Source organism: Ambystoma mexicanum, chromosome 10 (genome assembly GCF_040938575.1).
Source record: "Ambystoma mexicanum isolate Mex_15411 chromosome 10, UKY_AmexF1_1, whole genome shotgun sequence".
Taxonomy (NCBI): domain Eukaryota; kingdom Metazoa; phylum Chordata; class Amphibia; order Caudata; family Ambystomatidae; genus Ambystoma; species Ambystoma mexicanum.
This window is the reverse complement of record NC_090932.1, coordinates 1439012672-1439035396: the sequence shown is the minus strand read 5'-3', so window position 1 is coordinate 1439035396 and position 22725 is coordinate 1439012672. Positions and strand designations below refer to the sequence as shown.

Below are 22725 nucleotides of genomic sequence, written 5' to 3'. Positions count from 1 at the left end.
AAATGTGCTGGACCCAGCAGAAGGTGAATGGGTGGCATGTCCGTGAGGCTGAGCAGTTCCGAGAACCACGGTCTCGCCGGCCACAATGGAGCTATAAGAATGATACTGAGATGACAAGCTTAATTTCTCTTGTGGATTACCCTGAGGATCAATGGTGTGGGAGGAAAGGCATAGGCTGTTCTGCCCTCCCATTGAATCTGCGATGCGTCGCACAAGGAGCCGGGCCTTGCCCTGGCCAAGATGCAAAATGATGGCACTTCCTGTTCTTCCAGGAGGCAAATAGATCCACCTGAGGATGGACCCATGTGTTGAAGACCACCTGCAGTAGGTACTGTCGTTCAATTGCCATTCGTAATTGTCAGCTCCCAGTCTGCTGAGCCTGTCTGCTTCGAAGTTGGCCTCCCCCGGGAGGTGGATGGCCGTGAGGTAGATGTTGTTCTCCAGGGCCCATTCCCACATGCTGACCACTAGGCTGCAGAGTGGACCTGGTACCCCCTTGCTTGTTGACATATTACATGCTGGTGGAGTTGTCGGTCTGGATAGGGACGGTCTGGATAGGGACAGTCTTGCCCCCAATGAGCAGAAGGAAAGCTCTGCGAGCTAGCCAGATGGCCCCGAGCAGCCAGTTGATATGCGACTCCTGTCAGGTCCAGACTCCATCGACGCTGTAGCTGTCCAGAGTGGCTCCGCAGGCCCCTAGCGAGGAGTCCGCATTGATGGTGACCTGCGTAGACGGCTGCCGGAAGGGCTTGCCCGTCCGTAGGTTGCAGTCCCTGGACCACCAAGTGAGGTACGAGTGGAGAGAAGGCGGTATGCTGACCAGCTCCGCTTGGGAGCCCTTCTCCAGATTAAATGATGCTGCAAAGTGCAGTTGTAACCTCCTCATCCTGAGTATCGTGTGGCACGGCCAGGAGGCCCGCTGCCATGATACCCAGTAAGTGCTGGTACCACCAGGCCAAGGTCACTGCTCTGGTAAGGAAGTGCATAGTGGCCCTCTTGATGGCTGTAATCTTGTACTCTGAGGGAAAGACCTTCTCGGAGCTCGTATCCCAGATGAGGCTCGCTCAGGAAGGTGAGGTTCTGCGTGGGCTGCAGCTGAGACTTCTTGAGATTGATAGTAAACCCCAGGTCGTGGAGTGTGGTTATAAGTGCTGAGGAAGTGTGGGTAACGCCCTCCAGAGATGTCGCCCTGATGAGCCAGTCCTCCAGGTATGGGTAGACATGGTGGCCCTGAGCCAGGCTGCTACTGCGTTCATGCGTCTGGTAAAAACCCTGCAGGCTGAGTTGAGGCCAAAGGGTAGCACTTTGTACTGGAAATGGCAGCCCATGATCTTGAAGCACAGGAAGGAGCAATGTGGCTGCTATATCGGGACAAGTAGATAGGCCTCCTTCAGATCCAGGGAGCGCATCCAATCTCCCTTGTCTAGTGTCTCCGCAATGAGTGCTGGCGTAAGCATCTTGAATTTCTGAAGGGGGAGTGGGAGGGGGAGGTTGAGGGTGGATAGGTCCAACACAACTTCCAGGCCAGCCTGGTTCTTCTTTTGTATGGCGAAACTCCTGGAATATAGGCCCAATCCTCTCTTGAAGGCTGGGACTTCTTCCACTGCCTAGCTCTCGACGAGCGACTGGATCTCCTCCAACAGAGTTGCCGTCCCAATCTGTGGAAGTGGAGTGGAGATGAGGGGAGGGGAGGAAGGAGAGGGAGGGACAGGTAGGCGGTACCCCGTGGATGGTACAGAGAGGATTCAGGGGTCCGCAAAGTTCTGTGGCCAAAAATGCACATGAGAGGCAAGCCTGCCCCCACCGGAGACATGCGGACCTGAAGGGACGCCTCATGCTTTAGTTTCCTTGAGAGGCAGCTGCTGAGGGAGGGTTAGAGGGGGACTGGAACAAGCCCTTGCTCCCCCACCCCTTTTTGTTGTTTGCGCTAGTGTTGACTCGGCTAGCGGTCAGGCTGTCTCGACCTACATTCCTGGAAGCCCCTAAACCCGCCGAACGACCGCCCCCTGCAAGCTGTTCTTTTTATCTAATTCCTCGTCGGTGGTAGAGTGAAAGAGGTCACGACCCTCAAACGGAATGTCCAATATGCTTTCCTGGATGTCGGGGTTAAACTTAGTAGCCTGAAGCCAGACCGTCCTTTTCATGTCCGTGGCAATGCAGATGGCCCGGCCAGAGGGATTGATGTGTGCTACAGTGGACTCCATGATGTCCTGCACTACCAGCTTGGCTTCTCCTAGACCCACCTTGAAGCGTGCCTGGCTCTGCACCTGATGTTCATGAACGAAGTCTGCTATTTGCAAAGCCTCTGGTTAACGGCTGCCAGCATGGCATCCGCGATGGCCTGACGCAGGTGCAGTCAGGCGTTTGACTACAGCTTCTTCCCGTACGCCTCCAAAATCTTCTCCTCTTTGCCTAGCAGCACCAAGGACAAGGTGGCCGAGGACGACTGAGGCTTAGAGTAGAGTGACGCTACAGCGATCACCGAAGGGTGCGGTTGAGGGTGTGTCGACAACAAGAATGTATCCCCCTCCATCTGTCTATACTTGGCATTGAGGTGCCGATTGACAGGTTGGGCCAAGATTGGCTTGAGCCACCCCTTCAAGCCAAAGCCACAGCGTCTTTCTGCATCGGGATACCCGTTTAGGTAGGGGGTCGTAGCAAGAGGACTTTTGCCAAGACCCCCTCCTCGGGGTGCTCGACCTTGGGTTGAGGAAGGCCCAAATATTATGTCAAACCTGCACGCCTGTCGTGGAAGGCCTTCGCTGATGGCAGCGTGTCAGGGTCCTCCTCGTCTGTATCCACCAGAGTGTCCGGCTGGTCCAGAGCAGATGGGGGAGTGCTGGACGCCGCAGGCTGCTGTGTGGCGACCAGAGCCGGAGGTTGCTGTGGAGGCTGTTGTGGAGCCACCTGAACTGTGGGAGGCAGGGGAGCCGGAACCGAAGGAGCCGGCAAGGACAGCGGGGGCTGTGCTGGGGCCTTTGGTGGCAGAGCCATGGGAGGAATGACTATAGGCGCTGGTGGAGTGACCGGAGGGAGGAAGTCCCTGACTGCATCCCGCAGGATGGCCCCCATTTGTGGTGTTTGCATCAGCGCCAGGAAACCTTCGAAGAACCTGTCTTCGGAGGCTGAAGAGTTGGCAGATGATATTGACAGAGTGGCTGGGGCTGCTGGGGCCGGAGCGCACTGTCTGGTTTGCAGGGGGAACCTGCCCTGCGCTGCTGATGGATAAACTGTAGGTCACGTACCTTGTTGACACCAGTCACACCTTGAATTTCGTTCTCCCACCCGCTCCGTTCCTAGGAGTGGCATCGGACGAGTGGCCATGTTCTCTGGCATGGCGGCCATTTTGTTGAGCTGCGTGCCAAAGTTGTGGTGCTTGGCTCCCTGGGCCCGGCCTCCTCCAAGACTCTTGGTGGTGGAGCATGAGGCCTACTCAGCACCTCAGAGTCGCTGGTAGTGCTGCATGAAGGTGTCTTGGACATAATGCTTGTACAAGGGCGTTGTCCCTCGGAATACCCAGTAAAAGAACCTTGCAGTTCCTCATTACCGCTTCCGGAAGGATCTGATGACCCTCGGCTGTGAGGCCAGTAGCTGGATTAGCCTCGGTACATGTGCCAGTGCGAGAACCTGAGAGGTTCCTCCCGCTCGTAAGTCACACTTATGGGGTGCGATGGAAAATAGTGGCCCTCCCTTGGGCCTCGATCTCTGTCTGACAAGGTCCTTCAAGTCCTCTGGAGGCGACCTTTCAAAGAGCTCCATCTAGCTAGCCTGTTCTTCAGTTCCTGTGGAGCCAGTGCGTCGCACGCTGTACAACTCTCCCAGCCGTGGTCGGGTCCAAGACAGCGGAGGCAAAGAGCGTGGAGGTTGGACCTAGGGCAGAGCCCCTCACAGGCAGGACACCTGCTGAAGCCCGCTGAAGTCTACATGCACCGGGGAGGAGCCTGACGCCAGAGGACCAAGTACCAGAATGATAAAAAGAAGACAAAAAGATAGAAGAATCTGGGGAAGAGCGCGTGGTATTACAAGGCCGAAGCCAAACCCAGGAGCACTGGTGAAATCGGCCTGTTCCCGTCGACGCGGAAAAGGGGACTGAGGTGTAGCGGTGGTGGGTGGAGTCAGGGTAGCATATGCCCCAGGGCTATGCCACCGCGCGCCTCTAAATTTGAAGGGGAAGAAAGTAGTTTCCGTCTCCCGTCCCTAGGAAGAGACGCCCATGCAGTATGAAGGAAAGGGGACGGGACGGAAGAGTATGTCAGTGATAGTCTGTCTGGAGGAAGAATTGATGTAGGTGCTTGCAATGGGCAGACCAGGGTTGCCTTTTAAAGTGTCTTCCTTCCAGACTTCGGGAGAGAGGGAGGATAGGTGGTGGAGAAGCAGTTTGAAAAAAATCGGTGATTCAGTGCACCATGGGGGCAGAGACAAGGAGGGGTGTGGGAGGGGGGAATCAGAGGATAGCAGGGGCGAGTGACCGAATAACTATGCAGCAATAGAATATCACTAGGCGGCCAGGTAGACAAAATCAGTGAGAATGCTGGACATGCCCAGATTTACAGATCATTTAAAAATTGGACAGCACACCTGAACACTTGAATTCAAATATTGCCAGACAGCACTAAGAAGCAGTACAAAATAGTGGAGGCACACCAGAGAATATGAGCATCTAGGTTCAACGTCTAGTCAGATAGCAAAATCTAACAATGTAGGTGATGCCAGCTAGGTCAGAATAAAAAGAGCATAAAAAAGAAATACCAGAACAGGGCACAAGTGCAAGTACCTCCAGATTAGGGGAAGTGAGAAAGCAGCGAAAAGCAAGAGTTGGCACGGACACAGATCGGCAAGCAGCTAGATTTGAAATGCACAAATGTAGGATAGGGCGGGCGGCCCAGTCACACACAAGTGGTACAGTACAGTAGCAGTGTTTGAAAGATTCTTGTACAGACGTAGCGGAAGGAACTGCCACGTTTGTAGTCAAAGTTGAGGTACAGAAGTGTTGGACAGGTTGAAATATAACAGGGGGAAAAAGCTGCCTTTGGACCAGGTCCAGTGGCATGGCGGTAAGAGGAGTGTGTGCTCGAAGAGAGCTCAATGAGGGCTATAGACAGAGGCAGAGGAGCTGGGCAAGGGCTCAGACTGAAGGGAAAGATGGGCCAGGCGTGCAGAGGAGTAAAAACAGTGAAAAGTGCTTGCCCACTCGAAAAAGTAAAGCAGTAGGTAGACGACTCATGGGGCTGGCACGGTGGCCCCAGCAATCACGGCCAGACATGCCAGAGAGGGGCCTTGTGCGTCTTTGAGGAGGCTGGCTCCCTTGATTAGCAATTTGGATGGTGTGTGAGCAAATCGACGTCCGTGGAAGAATAAGTTACTTACCCCTGGTAACGTTCCTTCGACTGGATGTTCCTCCCACATATTCCTCATCTATATCTTCATGTCCAGCTTTGGCTGCTTTGGCAAAATAATTCTCTCGGCAGAGGGCGCTGTGTGCCGAGACGGTCGACTCGATGTCCCTCGGGGGCTTCCATCTCAGATGACATCATCGTCAAGTATATTTCCATGCGCAGAGCCGTTGGCTTCAGTTCTGGTTTTTTTGACAACATATGCAGAATTAACGGCCTTGATAAGTACCTTTAAATTATCAGACCTTAAAAAAGCGCAAGGTCCAAAGCTTGGAAATTCTACAGTGGGGTAGGTAGGGAGGGCGATTAGGAATACGTGGGAGGAACATCCAGTCAAAAGAACATTAACAGCGGTAAGTAACTTGTTCCTCGAATGGATTGTGTCCTCCACGTATTCCTCATCTACGATAAACTCCCAAAGCAATATTAGGTTCTTTTGGAGGAGGGAGTAAGAATTGAGGATTTGTTTGTCCAGAATTGAGCATAGTACTGCCTTCCCAAATCTTCCTTCATTGTTTGAAGTGTCCAAACAGTAATGTTTTGTCAACGTGTGGAAGGTGTACCAGGTAGCTGTCTTACAGATGTCCTTTATCGGAACTCCCCTCCGAAGGGCAGAAGAAGTTGCCATGCCCCTAGTGGAATGAGCCCTTAAACCTTCTGGGAGGATCTTTTCCAGCTAGCCTGTAGCACTCCTAACTAGCCAGTATGATCCATCTGGATAGGTTCTGTTCGGGGACTGACAAACCTAGTTTGTGTCCTGTATATCCAAGGAAAGGTTGAATGTGCAGTCGCAACTTTGCCATCCTCGAAATATAAACGCTTAGAGCTCTCCCAGGATCGAGTCTATGGAATCTTTTCTCTTCCTTGCCAGTATGAGGTGGAGGATACAAAGCCAGAAGCACAATTGTCTGTGCTACATTGTAATCAGACAATCTTCGGCAGAAGAAAGGGTTTGGCCTCAAGGATAACCTTATCCTTGTAAAGAGTGGTAAACTGAGTTTTACAGGATAATGCCTATAACTCACTCACCCTGTGGGCTGATGTTAACGCTACTAACAAAATGGTTTTGTAAATTAGCAGTCTTAAAGGGCAGGAATGGAGTGGCTTGAAAGCAGCGCAAGTCAAAAACTTTAAAACCAAGTTAAGGTTCCAAGTTGGTACTTGGAATGGTGTAGGAGGAAACACATTTCAGTGTCCTTAAGAAATGGAATTAAGGGTATTTTGAAATAGGATGCCTCTTCCGAGGTGCGCTTGAATATGGAAAGCGCAGTTAGATAACTCTTGATTGTTCCAATCTGGAGCCCCAGATTTGCCAAATGTAGAAAAAGATAACACCGTAGGTGTATCGCATTGAAAAGGGTCCACATCCTTTTCCCTACACCAGCTGCAGAACTTGTTCCAACGGCAGCAGTATAGGGATTTTCTTGCTGGCCTTCTGGCCGAAAGCTAAACCTCCATTACGTCATCCGGGAGGTCCCAATCCTTGTAACTCAGCTTCTTAGGCTGAGTGTCTTCACCTCTGGATGAAGAATCCAACCTTCATCTCACGAGAGAAGGTCCTCTCTTTGTGGAAGACGTATTGGAGGGCAGATGGACATGTCAAGAAGGTCCAGGTACCATGTCCTCCTGGCCCAATTCGGGGCAATTAGGATCATGGATTTTCCGAACTTTCTCAACCTCCTGATGGCGTGAGGAATGACGAGGATTGGAGAAAACGCTTACAGGAGTGGACACTACCAGTCCACTACAAACATGTCTCCTACAGCTCCTCTTGGAGCAAATTCCCTAGAGCAAAACAGTTTGCACTTCCGGTTGATACTGGTCGCGAACAGATCTATGTGAGGGCTTCCCCAAAGGGTTAACATCTCTTGAAGGACGTCCTGAGCTAGTTCCCACTCATGGGAGACTGTGCTCTACCTGCTCAGAGTGTCTGCCGCCATGTTCTCCTTTCCAGCTAGGTGAACTGCAGATAGACTCCTCCTTGAATTGCCCAGAGCAAGAGCTACATTGCTTCTCTGCACAGTGATAGTGACGCTCTCTTGTTGAGGTAGTACATGGTCACTGTGTTGTCCGTCATTATCAGGACATTTTTTCCCCATACAGAGAGCAGAAAGAGCAGAAAGGTCTTCAGCACTAGTCTGATTGCAGTTGGCTCCAGAAGGTTGATGTGTAGTTTGGACTATGATGGAGTCCAACGACCGCTGATTGCCAGATGGTTGGTGTGGGCTCCCCACCCCGTGAGTGAGGCGTTCGTCGCTACTGTTATCTCCGGCCATGGTTGCCAAAAAAGCTCTTTCAGAATGTTGTCCTCGCCGGCCCACCAGAGGAGGTCCTGTGAGAATCTGCTCGGAATTTAAAGGAGGTCTGACATCCTGCCTGAGAATTGGGACCACTGTATTCCGAGAGCCCGTCGAAGGGATATTCTCAGGCGAGCCTCTGGCACCAGAAAAATGCAACATGCCATGAGGCAGAGGAATCTCAAAAAGTCAAAGGCCGGAAGACACTTGGCACTCAAACTTGGTGACCATATGCAAAATGTCTTGAGCCATCACCTCAGGTGGCGAGGTTTTTCCCAAGGATGCATCCAGTACTGCTCCAAAAAATTGGAGTCTCTGAGAAGGTATCATGTGAGACTTCTTGGAATTGAGGGAGAAGCCCTGTCTGTGGAGGGAGGGGCAAGTAATACTGAGATGTTCTTGGGCCTGTTCGAGCGAACGTCCCCTGATCAGCCAATCGTCCAGGTAGGAGTAGACTTGAATCCCCCATCTCCCGTGACGTTCTGCCACCACTGCCATTAACTTGGTGAAAATCCTCAGGCGGAGGTCAGCCCAATGGCAGAACTCGAAACTGATGAGAACCGCTAATGACAAACCTCAGGTACTTTGTGTGCTTGTGATGGATTTGGACGTGAAAGTAAGCATTCCAAAGGTCCAATGATCACATCCAATCCAGGAGCTGGAGGGTCTGAAGGATCTGAGAAAGTGTGACCATCTTGAACCTGTCCTTCCTGAGGAACTTGTTAAAGTATCTCAAGTCCAAGATGGGTCTCAGTCCTCCTTGGGGATTAGGAAATAGAGATTATAACATCCTCTGTTCCTCTCCATACCAGGTACTGGTTCTATAGCACTTTTCTATAGCAAGGTCAACATTTCTCTGAATAAAAGGGAGGTGGTAACCCTGGGCTACTGTTTCCAGTGCCAATGCATCAGAAGTAATTCCTCGCCATTCTTTCAGATGCTGTGGCGGTCTGCCTCCCACCGGGGTGTCAGGAGTCAAGACCTGAGAGTGGTTTGAGGTGGTTGAAGCAGCAGCTAATGGTTAAGACGCTGCTGCTTGGGAGGACTTTGCACCTCTCCCTCGTCCACCACGAGCGAATCATCTTTGTCCTCTTTGACCAACCTGTCCTCTGGCTCTTCCAACTGAGGAGTAGTAGCAAAAAGACCTACCCCTCCAAGACTATCAACTGTGGTGAAAAAGCTCTAGCTGCCTGACTGCAGCACTTAAGGACTTGGCTGCTGCCTTTGAGGTCTGCAGCTTTTCAAGGCGTTCATCAGCCTTATTTCCAAATAAATGGGAGCCATCAAAGGGGATGTTAAGAAGTCAGGATTGTATATCAGGTGCAAAACTCGACTTCCTCAACCACGCAAATCTGCATATGACAGTGCTTGCCACCATGGCCGTGCTGATGCTGTCAGCAGTGCCCAGACCTGATTGCAGAGACTCACACATGGCCTCTGTTAGGCAGAAACCTGTGCAGTCCCCTTAGGGACCACTGGAAAAAGTTTAAGACTACAGGTGTTAGCAGTAAACCCAATTGGTAGCAGTCTGTACCACCCAGATTTACCTGGTAGCTGTGGCTGAGCAGTCAGACTTCTCTCAAGAAGAGTTAGGCAGTATACACATTAAGTACCAAAAGACAGTAGCACAAGCAAACACTGACCAGAGCTTTGGTATAAAAGTATATAATTATTTATTTAAAAACACACTTGTAAAAAAATACACTGGCACTAATATGTCAAGCAAGTTCAAACACAGTCACTAGAATTATATACACCTCCCCAATTAATTATTTGACAAGTCTAGGTTAGTACACCACTTATTTAGCAAAACAGAGGTGAGCGTGTAACCACAGATGGCACTCCAATGATTTAAAAAGGGAGAAAAAAGGCAGAAATAGGAAAACACACAATACCAACACTTTTAAAAGAACCACAGCAAGTCAAGAAAGGCAGGGTTTACTGTAGAGCAAAAAGTTCATAGGCCAGGCCCACTCTTGGAAAGCAAGGCGGAATGTGCCCAAGATCACACAGTTGAAGTACACTTTAAAAGTCTTTGCAGATAGTTCCAAAAGGAGTTAGATCAGTTCAGAAAGGTAATGTTAATGGGTCCGAGGTCACCCCAGGATAGAGAGTCAAGGATTTACGTGACACCTTGAACAGTCTGTTGCAAGGGAGACCAGGTGGGACACAGTACCTGAAATGGTGAGAAAGCTCCAGCGGGGCAGTTGTTCCTGGCAGCGCGTGCAAGTCGGGGCTTCGTCCAGGGGAAGAGAAGATCTTGACGTGGAGGAAAGCTGGAGGTCGTTGCACTGCCAGGGAAGAAACCAGCCACAGAGTTTCCCGGTTAAAAGGTACTACCCTTTTATTCACGGTAGTGGTGAAGCGTGGCTACCCGGCCGCCGGGGTGCTTGGCAAGGGCGATTCGACGATCCAGGAAGGCGAAAAAAGGTGAACTGGTTAACCCCACCAGCTCAAAGGAAGAAGACTCTCCTGGAAGAAGATCTTCTCTGTCGTTTGGAAGTGGCGAGTTTGGTTCAGCGGGGCTCCACCGGTGGTGTCGTCATTGCAGGTCGGCTCAGCTTCTCCCTCTTTGGCTTCTTTAGGTCCTATGGCGACTTCTGAAGTTCCAGTCCCCAAAGCCCTGCTTTTATGCAGAAAACCCCCATTCATCAGTCCTAGCTGTCACTCAAACATGCTAAGTGGTGAGCCGGGCGGCTCACCACTGGGCCAATCACACAAGAGTGTAACTTGAGTTGCCGAGGCAACTCAGTCCAGGGTGCCTATTCCCCCCTCCCACACATCCTGTAGACCCAGACAGAGTGGCACCACTTTTGGAGGCTTTTGTGCAGAAGCCCGCCAAAAGTGGAACAAAGGGCTCGACTTGGGTTGGAATTACAGAGGCGAACACAAACGCCATTTTAAAACCGAGTCCTGGCAAAAAGACCCAACCGGGGAATAAATATGAAATAAATAACCCGGCGGTATCTTGAACATTGCACCAAAAAATGTGGTGCGTTTAAAATGAATGGGGAAATCCCGTAGGAAATATTCCGGTGGAATATTTCGCGTGGTAACCACTGCCACCAGCCAGAAACTCGACAAGGGGGGATTGGACAGTGCCCGCTTGAAAAACAGACCCAGGGGCAATCGAATTCCCCCTACCAGTACTTCCACAATATGATGGTTGGTACTGGTTCTGTTCACAATTTAAGACTAGTAAAGTCAATGGTGACTTTACATGCCCTGGGAGACAGTAGTCAGAGTCCCAGGGTATGGAGTCTATGTTTGGGGGCCACTATGACACCCTGTGCTACTGCACTGAGGGTGCTGTGTATCACACTTACCAAAAACACATGAAGCCCTATGGAGTAAAAGACCCCATAGCCCACAACACACATTACAAAGTCAAAGGACATTCTCAAATCATGCCTAAGAGTGGGAGAAAAAGAGTCTCACTCTTAGCAGGAGAAAAAATAAAACCCCAAAAATCCAGCAAAGCTGCTGGGGGACTCACTAGGTTTGGGAAATTAACCTATACAGAGAATTCTCCCTAACAGCCTCTTTGCCATCCCTTATCAGGTTCATGAAGCAGTCTCTTTCCTCACCCTCAGGGATGTGATCAGCTGCCATTGCTATGCAGTCCCACAAGGTGAATGTAAACTTTGCCAGGGCACATGTGGAATTAGCAGACTTAAAAGCCACGCTGCTAGCAGAAAAGACTTTCTTTGCCCAAGAATCAAAGCATTTGTCATCCTTATTGGGGGCATGGTTGGGTACGCTGCTTGATTGAAGGCAGATGTAGGTGCCTGTACTACTAGACTTTCCGGAGTAGGATGAATTGACAGGTAGCTAGGATCGCTACACAATGGCCTGGATTTATTTGGTCACATTTTTGTTTACAGCAGGGCTGGACTCAGGAGCCTGCCAGTTTGCCGCAACCCTTAGTTGCAGTGTCACATGGAATGGAAAAATAGGGTCATTTTGGAGGACATTTGTCCAATATATCAGTCAGGTTGTCCTGTTCAAATGCAGAAGCTGATCTACTCCATCCCAGGAAATCCACCACTCTGGTCATTAGTGTCCTGTAGGATGCAGCTGCATGATCAGCTGGGTTTGGTTTCCCAAAATCTAGTTCTGGGGAAGTGTCTACCCCACTAGCTGTCTGTAGGGTGTCATATACTTCCCTAACCCTTTTTATCTTCGGAAATAAAGCATATTAGTATTTTTCGGAATACTAGGGGTATCCAATTGGAGACCACATGGAGGTGTATCATCACAGTTTTCATAGCACTCATATACTGAAGTCAAGGACCTGAAAAAACCTTTTTAGGTAAACATTTAAAAACCTTTTTCAAGGCTTTTTTGATGTAAAGGCATTAAAGAATCTACAATCGGCGTCAATTTTTTTTTTTTTTTTGTAAATCTACGTCAAAGGCGTTGATAGCATCGACGTCAGTGGCATCGACGGCTTGACTTCTGTCTTGTGCTTCGAGGGACTTTGCCCTCGCCGATTTCTCATCTCGTCGAGTACTCAAAAACCCTTGAGTAGTCTTCGGCTTATGAGCCGGGCTCGAGGGTGTGCAGGTTTTCGCCTTGGCGTCATGCTCGTCATCGACTGTAGCATGGCCACTTTTCTTGTGCTGCTAGGTAGTCTGGGCCTGACCCTCGAAGATTTTGCACATTTTCCCCCTAAAGAGTTCCCACTCCTCTTTAGAGGAAGATTGAGTTGGACAGACTACGCTCCTTTCTGAGGAAGTCGAAGGTGATCCGTGCCTTTGCTTCGATTTTTTCGAAGACAACGCTTGTCTGCTCCTTGAGTGTGATTCTTGCTTCGATCTTTTTTTGTAAGGAGAGGAATCTCTCGACTCGTGGGATGACACAAATTTAGATGGAGTGGACAGGGATTTGGAGACACTCGTACCCACTGCAATTTTAGATTTGCGCTCTTTAGTGCCAAGGACGAGTATGCTCATCCTTTTTGCATAGACTTGCATAATAGCGTGCCACTTAAGGGGTCAAGGCCTATCTGTCATCGACTGACAGGATCAACTGTCGTCTGTTACATGCTCGACGCACAGGCACCAGAGGCATATCTTATGGGGTCCGTGATCGACATCTTTTCGCTGCATTTTATACATTTTTTTAAGTGCATTTTTCAGAGTATTCGGAGCAGAAGACCAAGACATTTTCAATACGATTTTGAAGAAAACTGAAGCACGCTGTTAATCTTGAAGCAATCGCATTCGTGGAAAAACGGAACTGAAGCCAACGAGATCTGCGTATGGTATATGTACTTGACGATGACGTCAGCCGAGATGGAAGCCCTAGAGGGACATCGAGTAGACATCTCGATGCACAGCAAATTTTTCCAAAACAGCTAAAGCTGGAAATGAAGATATCATTGATGAGGAATACGTCTGAGGACACAATCCATTCGAAAGGTGCCTTGATCAACCCCCCCTCTCCCCCCCACCCCCCCTGGTCTAATTTAGGAAGCCCTGCGCCAGCATCAGGAGGATAGATTTGTGGTAAACGCAAATTGCACAAGAAAAATATCTCAGAAACAGTAAAAATCACACAGTTGCCACCAGCTTGTCTTAGGCACGCTGTCAAAGTAACAAAATAGCCATGAGGTCAAAAGTAATAAAGAAGGCAAAAAGTGCTAAAGATACAAAGATTTCAAACTGCCATGCACAGTAAGGTGATGTTTCCCAAAAGAGACACATTTTCTCAGTACTGACAGTCTTAGGGACTAGTCAGTTTCCCCATAAGTATGAGCAAATCGGGAAAGGGAAGTAAAGCATAAGGCGTTACTGACTTTGAAAAAAAAGTTAAGACAGGGTTCAAAAATAAGCAAAAAGGTGGGGGAGGGTGTCATAGGAATCTATTTTCTTATTTTGTTATTATGTGTTAGTCACTAATTTGACTTTTCACATAGTAATCCAAATTTAATCAAAATGAACAAATCACATATATAGCAAATTAATCATGAATCTCTCATTCCAACCAGTCATCAGGGATATTCACTGTACAAATCAAGCTGTTTCAATAATAGGAGTCTATGGAGTGAAATGTGCAAAAAGAAAATCCTTCCTAATGCATACTTTTCGTCTGTAACACCTCCCCTGGGGAAAGGACAGACAGCGGCTGGCCCAGGGAATCCGGTGAGTGAGAGCCAATGGAGGGGAAAGGGGAGGGCAAAAAAGGGGACAGAAAGCAGGAACGTGTAGGCTATTCAGGTCAAGGGAGGAGAAAGAGGACCAAGAGACAAAGCAGTGAAAAGACAGACCAGAGGACCATGACAGATCATTAATGAAGGCGTATGCATGGTGACGTAATGATTGGTGGATGAAAGCGGTACTTTGGTTTGAGAGTGCGTCCAAGGGCAGTCAGTATGAATAATAGAGGGAGATTAGAGCGTGAATGAGAAGGTGACATCGAAGTGTGGATGGAGTGTAGTAGTGTGTAATATAATAGGGATGAGGGGGAGAGTATTAAAGGGGTGAAGAGGGTAGAGTAGTAGTGTGGAGAGGGGAGAGTAGTTGTGGAGAGGGGAGAGTAGTAGTGGAGAGGGGAGAGTAGTAGTAGTCTGGAGAGGGGGGTAGTATTAGTAGTGTAGAGAGGGGAGAGTAGTAGTAGTAGTGTAACAAGGGGTAGTATGTAAAGGGAGAGCAATAGAGAGACATGGGGAGAGGAACAAAAGCACAAGCAAGGATAAGTCCAAGAGAAGCCGGATTGTGTCCTCGGCACAAAAACCCTTATGTTACATCATATTTGGGAATTTAGAGAAAGGACCACATAGATTGTTTCCAGAGCAAGGTTTTAGTGGTTAAGACAACAACTCTTTTGATAGTAGGGGTTACCGATCACTAGTGACAAGGTTTGGGTTGAGGGATGCCCGGGTTATGGAGGGAACCATCCAGGCAAGGATTAGGGAGGGACGTCCCTTAGCAAGTCCCCTTTACTATTCCAACAATAAAAACCCTTGGACTGACTTGAAGAGTTGGTGTGTTCTTGAGGCCATCTGTGACAACACACAACATATAATTTGACTGCCCCTGCAAATAAATGAAGTTTTGCTACCAATTGTACCGTGACTGCCTTGAGGAGGTACGCATGCAGTACTGAAAGCAAACAGTCAAACAAATGAAAGCTTACTAGAGGCATTATCTCTGTAAGAGCCTCACTCACAAACAACAACTACTAATACAATCCCAAGAGGCTACTTGCCAGCCAATACTGGAGGACTAACTAGATTATGAAAAGTGACTAATCTGCCAAATCGTTATAAATAAGATAATTTAAAAAAGCAAGTATTCATCTAGCAAACGATAATAAACAAGCCTCACCGTATTTCTCGGTCATCAATGTCACTGTTGATGAGCACAGTTGTGATTTGCTGCAGCATTTCTAACACTTCGTCACATCCGGTCAAGATTTGGGTAGCAAGTCCCAAAATGCTGGTCTGTAGCTCCTAGATGAAAATCATAATACAGCTATACATTACTACAGTAAACACGACAAAAACGAAGATGGGTGCATTCATTATTTAAATAAGGAAAGCAATGGGATAACTAATTTGTAGGCTCTATAGTGAAGTTCAAATAAGGACCAAGGTGGTAAACAGTCTACTAGTGAGAGAAGTCGTCAAAAAAGATCAGGATTTGATAGCTGGACATTGAAATAAAAGGTTGGGCATAGAAGTGCAAGTTAATCACTGTAGTTAGTCCTGCGCTTAGTCTATTGTCCCCTTTCCTCCTTATTCATAAGATATTGTTGTTTTGTTAGAGGGGATGCAACTGAAAGTTTTAACTTGAGAACTGCACTGTAGTGGCACCAGAAAAATATGCACCCAGTAGAACATCAAACATAGAACATCCTGACAGCATACATATAATTAACCGAAAGACAATGCGCAGAGACAGAAACAGACCAAACATCAGATGACTTGGAAGTTAAGGATGTCAATTTTGTATTAATTTAAAAAATAAAAACTCAAGAAAACACCATGCATGCCTAGGTGGTTATAGGAATACAGTCCATGGAATTAGAAAATTTAGAGTACATTTTGAGAAGACCACTAATGGGAATTCATTTTAAAATACTTTGCAAAATAAAGCAAGGTATGTATGATGTGGTCATGAAATTATAAACTATAACTTTAAAGTACAGGGCTGAGCTGTTAATTGCCAATTCTAATATTGTTAAATGAAAAAGCCTTAAACTAGATTTGTCTTGTAAAAAAAACACTTGTAATTTAAAATATATAAAGAAAATTCAAACACATCAATGTTACCAATCACTTGTACGAGTATTGCTTAATAGATTAAAGCAGAGGAAAACACTGTTATCTAAACAGTTAATACAAGACTCTAACAAACTGTATCGCATTGGCAGTGCAACACAACACAATGTAGACAATATTATCAGAATAAAATCTGGTGTTTACCTGTACCTTCAATGTCTCCCCCTGGAGGGAGCTGTCACTGTCATCATGTTCATCAGGTTTAATCAAAATAGTATTACTCAGAAGGTGGTTCTGTACTGCCATCAAATATCGCAAGCAGGGGGACGCAACCTTTAATGTAAATGGGTACAATTAGAGTATCTTAACTATCTTAAAGCACTGCATGGAAATCCTTGGCTTGATGCAAGTTTAAAACCATAATAAATACAACTAAAATAACCATAGAGTTATGTTGAATACAGCAAACAATTACCGGTCATCACAGATATGCATGCAATTTCACTCCCCATTGCTCAACACCAACTCATTATCAAACAATGTACAGTGTTTTTAAATATTTCCCACAAATCCTCTACATATGCAATTAAGCTACGCATAATGGCATACATTTTGGTCTTGCAACTGCAGACACAATCTATTTTTGCAGATATTTCTTTTTAACATGAACTGGAAGAATAAGATAAGGTGAAGAAATGGTTTCCTTTATTATATACACGTTTAATACTTTTATGCAAAGCAGTGAAAAGGAAAGAGTCTCATAATTATACAAGTGCATACAATAGTGTGCTAAAAGGATAAATTACTTATTAGTAATGTTCTTTCTATGGATTCTTCTCCCACAGATTCCTCATCTTGATAGCTATACAGAGGCAGCTGCTTCGAAAGGTTTTCGATAGGGGGCATAGTACTGCTCGATATCGTTGTTAATGACTCCCTTGTATACGGCTGTGCCATTCCTCGATCGGACGTGATGTCGTGTGTCAAAAGGATGCACTATGCCCCCACAACTCAGTTACTTTTTACCGCGCCCTCAGCATGCTATTCGGAACACGCTGGATTCTAGTATTCAATATTGCATCAGTAGGTCAGGCCTAAGTTGTCCAGGTTTATACGCTGCAAGGACTGCAACTTCAAAATGTCCCTAACGGACAGGCACACTATCTGTGTGTGGTGTCTTGGTGACAAGGAGCAATGAGGTTCTTGCTTGCTAATGAACCCGAAGGCAGTGAAGGACATTTGGCCAAACTGGCGCTCAGCAGACCGCTGTTTAAGTCCCTGGCAAAATCGCTTCCAAGATCGTACGATGACATCAAGGGGTTGACTGCCAAGAAACTTCATGAGGGATGTCACCATAAGAAATCAAAAAATCCTCTGGAACTGGTGATTGTGCTGAGCAGAAGCAGCGCTAGGGGGCACAGATCCTTGAAAGAGGAGTAGGTCTGGTGCTCAGAGCCCGCAGACGCCGGTGGGGAGCCCCCAGCTGTGAAGAGGAGGGGCCCTGTTGGAGGATACAGGCGAGATAGGTGATTTTGGGCACTGGGACGCTGGTGGAGGACAGTCGTAGAGTCCAAGCCTGGGGGCGAGATATCAAGACTGGTCCACTATGGGCAAGAATCAGCAGTGGATTGAAAAATATACGGAGGCAACGGACAGAGCCCAAAGACAGGAGGGTTCAGATCGACAGGAGAGGCCCCCAGGAGAGGAAAGCGGTTCCGTGAACCTGGATTCGATAATGGAGGCGATACAGGTCTCCAAAAAAAAACCTCCAGGAGAGCATCAAAGAGGTAGGAGTGTATGTCTCCCTGGTGAGGGCGGACCTCCGTAAAGTCTGCGAGAGGGTCACAGAGGTGGAGCAGAGGGTCAGTATGGTAGAAGATGTCCAGAAGCTAAAGAATCAGGTGGCGGGCCTGGTGGGGGCAACCCGAACACCGAGCTAGAGCTAAGAACGCAGAGGGGCGCTCCAGGCACTGTAAAATCCGTCTGGTTGGTGTCCCGGAGAGAGAGGAGGGCCCTAGTGCAGAGCTCATTGTGGAAAATCTGATCCTAAAGGTTTTGGGGATTAAGGGCTTATCCAACCTCTTCACTGTGGAAAGGGCTCATAGGGTCCTGGGGAGGCCTCCGCCGCCGGGTGCCCCGCCGAGAGTGCTGGTGGATAAAATTATGAACTTTCGGGACTGGGATGCCATTCTACAGGATGCAAGCAGGGAGGGCCATTATGAGATTGGCAACGCAAAGCTGAGGATTTTTCCAGACTTTACGCTGGAAGTGCAACGCCAGAGGAGGTCCTATGACGCGGTGAGAAGCCGTCTAAGGGAACTCAATTTTAAATACATGATGTTTTTTCCAGCGAAGTTGAAGGTGTTGCCGGGCGGGGGGGTTTCATGGTTCTTCACGTGCCCGAGAGAGGTATGGGACTGGTTGGATACAAGGTCACAAAGCAGACCCTCTTTCGGAGGACCTTAAGGAGAGGGCGGGCCGGGCTGCGGAAGAATCGGGGTAATGCCCAGCGGGAAATAAGTGAGGGATGGCACTGCAGGAATTGTTTTTTTGGGAGTGAGGGTAAAGGGGAAAAAAAGGGGGGGAGAAGTCGGTGGGGCTGCATGGGGTAGATGGCGGAGCCCCGTGATCTAAGCAACGCTATTGACTTCCGACCCTATGGGAGGGGAGGAAGGGGGGCTGAGTAGGTCAGTGGGTCTACAGTCATGGAGGAGGACTGAGAGGGGGATTGCAGTTCAGGGGGGGTGGGTCTCCCTATGGTAGTGGGGGGGCATCATGGGGAGAAGACGTGGGGGAGTGGACGGGGGAGGGGAATGGGAGGCTGGATGGGGGAGGGTCGAAGGTGAAAGCGCCAAGTTGGGGTCAGGTGCAAGGGGGGGGAGATGGATACCACGAGGGGGAGTGAGGTCTGGCACAGCAGTAAAAGGAGGAGTGGGGATGCGGAGATGGAGGTGTGTATAGATGATGGGGAGGTTGAGAAGGAGAAGGGCTAACTTGAGAGACGGTTCCAATATATCAGATGGGTAAGCTAGGAAGTCTGAAAATCTGGACATGGAATGTCCGGGAGCTGGGGAACTACCAGAAGAGGAGGAGGGTGGGGGAGTTTCTTAAGAGGCAGGAGATACAATTGGCCTTGTTACAGGAGACACATGCGAATGCAGAGGTGCTGGGGAAGTTGGGGAAGATATGGGGAAGGCAGGTAAGTGGCACGACGTACTCAACCCAGGCCAGGGGACGCCATTGAAGGCGGTGGCAAAGGATGGGGTTGGTAGAGCGGTCCTCGCACATTGTTTATGGGAAAGTAAGTCGAACTGTTTGGTTAACTCATACGCGCCAAACGTGGATGATAAGGAGTACTTCCCCTCAGTGCTTCGCATGATGGGGGATTATAGAGGGGAAATGATAATATGGGGGGGAGATTTTAATTGTCACTTGGATGAGCAGTTGGATGGGTTGGGGAGTAGAGGGGTGCCTAAGAAATACATGGCGGGGTCACTACAGGAGATAATGCGGGAACTTGATCTGGTGGAGATGTGGAGGGAGAAACATGGGGAGGAAAGGGGTTACTCCTATCATTCGAGTGTGCACGGCTCGTACTCTCGTTTGGATTATATTGTAACGGGAAGGGAGCACTGTCAGTATTTCGGGGAGACGATGTATTTAGGGCGCACCCTGTCAGACCATTCCCCCTTGGTGGCAACGTTGTTTTGGCCCAGTGAGAATCCCCTGTGGCGGTTATGGCGGATGAAGAGGGAGTTGTTGCAAGACAGGGCTTTTGTGGCGGAACTTAGGGAGGGGATTAGGTTGTACTTTGAGTTGAACGACGGCTCGATGGAAACTAGGGGAGTGCTATAGGAGGCCTTCAAAGCGACTATGAGGGGTGAGTGGTTGGCCATGACAGCAGGGATGCATAAATGTCTTCTAGACATGCTACAACGTACGGAGGTTCAGGTGGCGGAACTGGATAAAGAGGCGGCAGGGGGCGCGGAGGTGGGAGAGGCCTTGGCGCGGGCGTTGGAAGTCCATCATAGGACTCTGACAGAACTATCACACTTTGATAGCAATAGGCGGGATGACAGCCTCCATGGGGAAGGGGACAAGGCGGGTTAACTGCTGGCCTGGGTAATTAGCAGTGAAAGTCTGAGGCGGGTAATAACCAAGCTAAGGTCAAGTACGGGGGTGATGGTCGGGATCCAAAAGGAGATTAACGAGGCCTTTGTAACATATAAGGAATTTTATACGAGTGAGGGGCGATATGTAGATGTGGAGGACCTCATGGATGTGCTGCAGTTGCCGAAGCTGGGTGAGGACCGCCGGTAGGAACTAGAGTCCCTATAGAGGAGGGGGACATCCATTGGGCGATCCACACTATGAAGAGAGGTGCAGCGCCGGGTAGTGACAGACTTCCGGTAGAGTTGTATGCAATGTTTGCGGACCTCCTGGACTCGCAACTCCAGAAGGTTTATGAGGAGGCATTCCAGGGAGGTTGCCTCCCAGAATCAATGAGGGAAGCAGTGATTAAGGCGATCCTAAAAGAGGGGAAGGATCCGAAGGACTGCGCAGCATATCGGCCCATCTCCTTATTAAATGTAGATGGGAAAATCCTAGGGAAGATCCTAGCTGCTAGGCTGGTGACGGTTGAGCCGAGTTTGATACACCCGGATCAATGTGCGTTTATTGGGGGCAAGAGTACATCGGGTAATATCTCCCGGCAGCATCATGTGATGGATATGGTGAAGTCACAAAGGCACGACATGGCGATCGCTTCATTTGACGCCATGAAGGCGTTCGATTCCCTGGAATGGAAGTGGTTGTTCAGGGTGCTGCGGGAATTCGGGTTTAGGGAGAACAGCTGCAGGTGGTTGGCTTTACTGTATACTAAACCACTAGTGATGGGTAGGACTAATAATTGGGTGTCGGGGACATGGGAGTTGGGAAGGGGGACAAGGCAGAGGTGCGCGGCTTTCCCGATTTTGTTTGCGTTAGCCTTAGAACCGTTGGCGGCATTCCTGCGACAGGAAATGATGGAGGCTGGAATCGAGGTGGGAGGACAAAGAGATAGTTTCCCTCTATGCGGACGATTTGTTATTGTATGTGGTAGACCCCAAGACGTATCTCCCAGACCTTTTGGAAGTATTGTGGAAGTTTAGGTATATGTCGGGTTTCCGCATAAATCAGGAGAAATCGGTTTTGTTTCCGTTAGGGGGGCAACAGGAACACCCGTTGGAGGAATTACCAGAGCTGGGGATAAAATGGGAGGAGTAATTTCGGTACTTGGGGGGTGCGGCGTTTCATGATGTGGTGGATTCATTTGTGCATAATACAGGGAGGGCATTATCCAAAATAGGGGACTCCATCCAATCTGGAAGGTGTCACCCCTCTCATTGATGGGTAGAGTGGCGTTATGTAAAATGGTGACCCTGCCGCAGTTGCTCTACTTCTTCACTAATATACCATATGTAGCAAAGAAAGTGTTCTTTAAAATGTTCGATGTCAAGATTAGGGAGCTACTGTGGGGCGTGGGGAGGAGAAAGGTTTCCTTACAAATTCTGCAGAGAGCTAGAAAGAAAGAAAGAAAGGGGGACTGGGCCTCCCGAATTATGAAAAGTACTTTGTGGCGGCGCAACTGCAGTCGGTACTGGTGCCGGTCAAGTGGCACTGCGAGTAGAGCGCTCGCTTTGACACCCGTGCAGAGCCTGTTAACGCAGGTTCGAATCCCGGCAGGGCCAAACTCAGCCTTTCATCCTTCCGAGGTCGATAAATGAGCACCACACACCGTGGGTAATAATAAGCAGCGCTCAGATACCTGAGGGTTCGTAGCGCTATATAAAAGCCTAATTATTATTATTATTATTATTAATTGGAGGGGGAGTCCCTTAAGGTATTGGTAGGGCCCTTGCAGCCAGATCGTGGACCAGTGGAACTCCTATGGCTTCCATTAGGTGATACAAGGAGATCGGCAGTCTGAGGCGGTGAGGGAGACATGGAGGAAGTATGTAGAGGGCAGAGGGGTGAGGGGACGCTATGAGAGCAGCCTCCCATGAGGTGCCGATCAGAAACTCCGTCAGGCGATCAGGAGGGTGGGGATACAGAGTTGAAGGGATGTGAAAAGGTGGGTGACCTCTTTGAAGTCCGGAAGCTCCTTACCTGAAGGAATGGTGTGATCAGTTTGACCTGCCGCAGGTTTTTTTTCTGGCATATGGGGCTGTGGTTCGTAGGATGGCAGAGTTATGGGAAGGAATTCCTGAAGAGCCGGAGCCATGTCCGGTTCTATGAGTATTACTTGATCAGATGGGGGGTATGGCACACATCTTGCAAATCTATAAGGCCCTTGGGGAGGGGACTGCAGAGGGGGAGCTGAAGGCCAAGGAAAAGTGGGAGGTGGACATGGGCTGCTCTATATCAGGTAAAGAATGGGAGCAGATCTGGGACTTGGTCTGGAAGACATCAAGGAACGCCTGCTTCCAGCTGGTCCAATTTAATATTCTGCACAGGGTATATATTACCCCGGTGGCACTCCGGGCAATGAATGGGGATCAGTCGGACGAATGTCCTAGATGTGGTTTGGAACGGGCATGGTTCTGGCATATGGTATGGGAGTGTGGAGCAATAGTGGAGTACTGAGACATGGTTCTTAAAGGAGTGAATGAGGTGCTGGGGACCAGTTTGAAAAGGTTCCCGGAGATCTGTCTGTGGGGGAAGCTGCCAGGGGGGAAACGAAACAAGAGACGGAACAGAATGGGCTGAATTTTGCTCATATTGGCTAAGCGCCGAATGACGATAGCGTGGAAATCGCCACAGGGCCCAA

The 22725-nt window shown here is 48.8% G+C and overlaps 1 protein-coding gene across 8 annotated transcripts in view; it reads right to left on the bottom strand.

The window, feature by feature from the left end:
• The window catches only part of HECTD4 (HECT domain E3 ubiquitin protein ligase 4), a 4298785-nt gene that overhangs the window by 3650620 nt on the left and 625440 nt on the right, over window positions 1–22725 (bottom strand). For 7 of the 8 annotated variants that reach the window (XM_069619495.1, XM_069619492.1, XM_069619493.1 and 4 more), the window contains exons 17-18: window positions 16122–16250; window positions 15022–15146 (exon numbers count right to left, since the gene is read on the bottom strand). In XM_069619495.1, coding sequence (XP_069475596.1) covers window positions 15022–15146; window positions 16122–16250 — 254 coding nt within the window. The remainder of the gene's footprint in view (window positions 1–15021; window positions 15147–16121; window positions 16251–22725) is intronic. The other variant, XM_069619496.1, reaches the window with a different exon arrangement.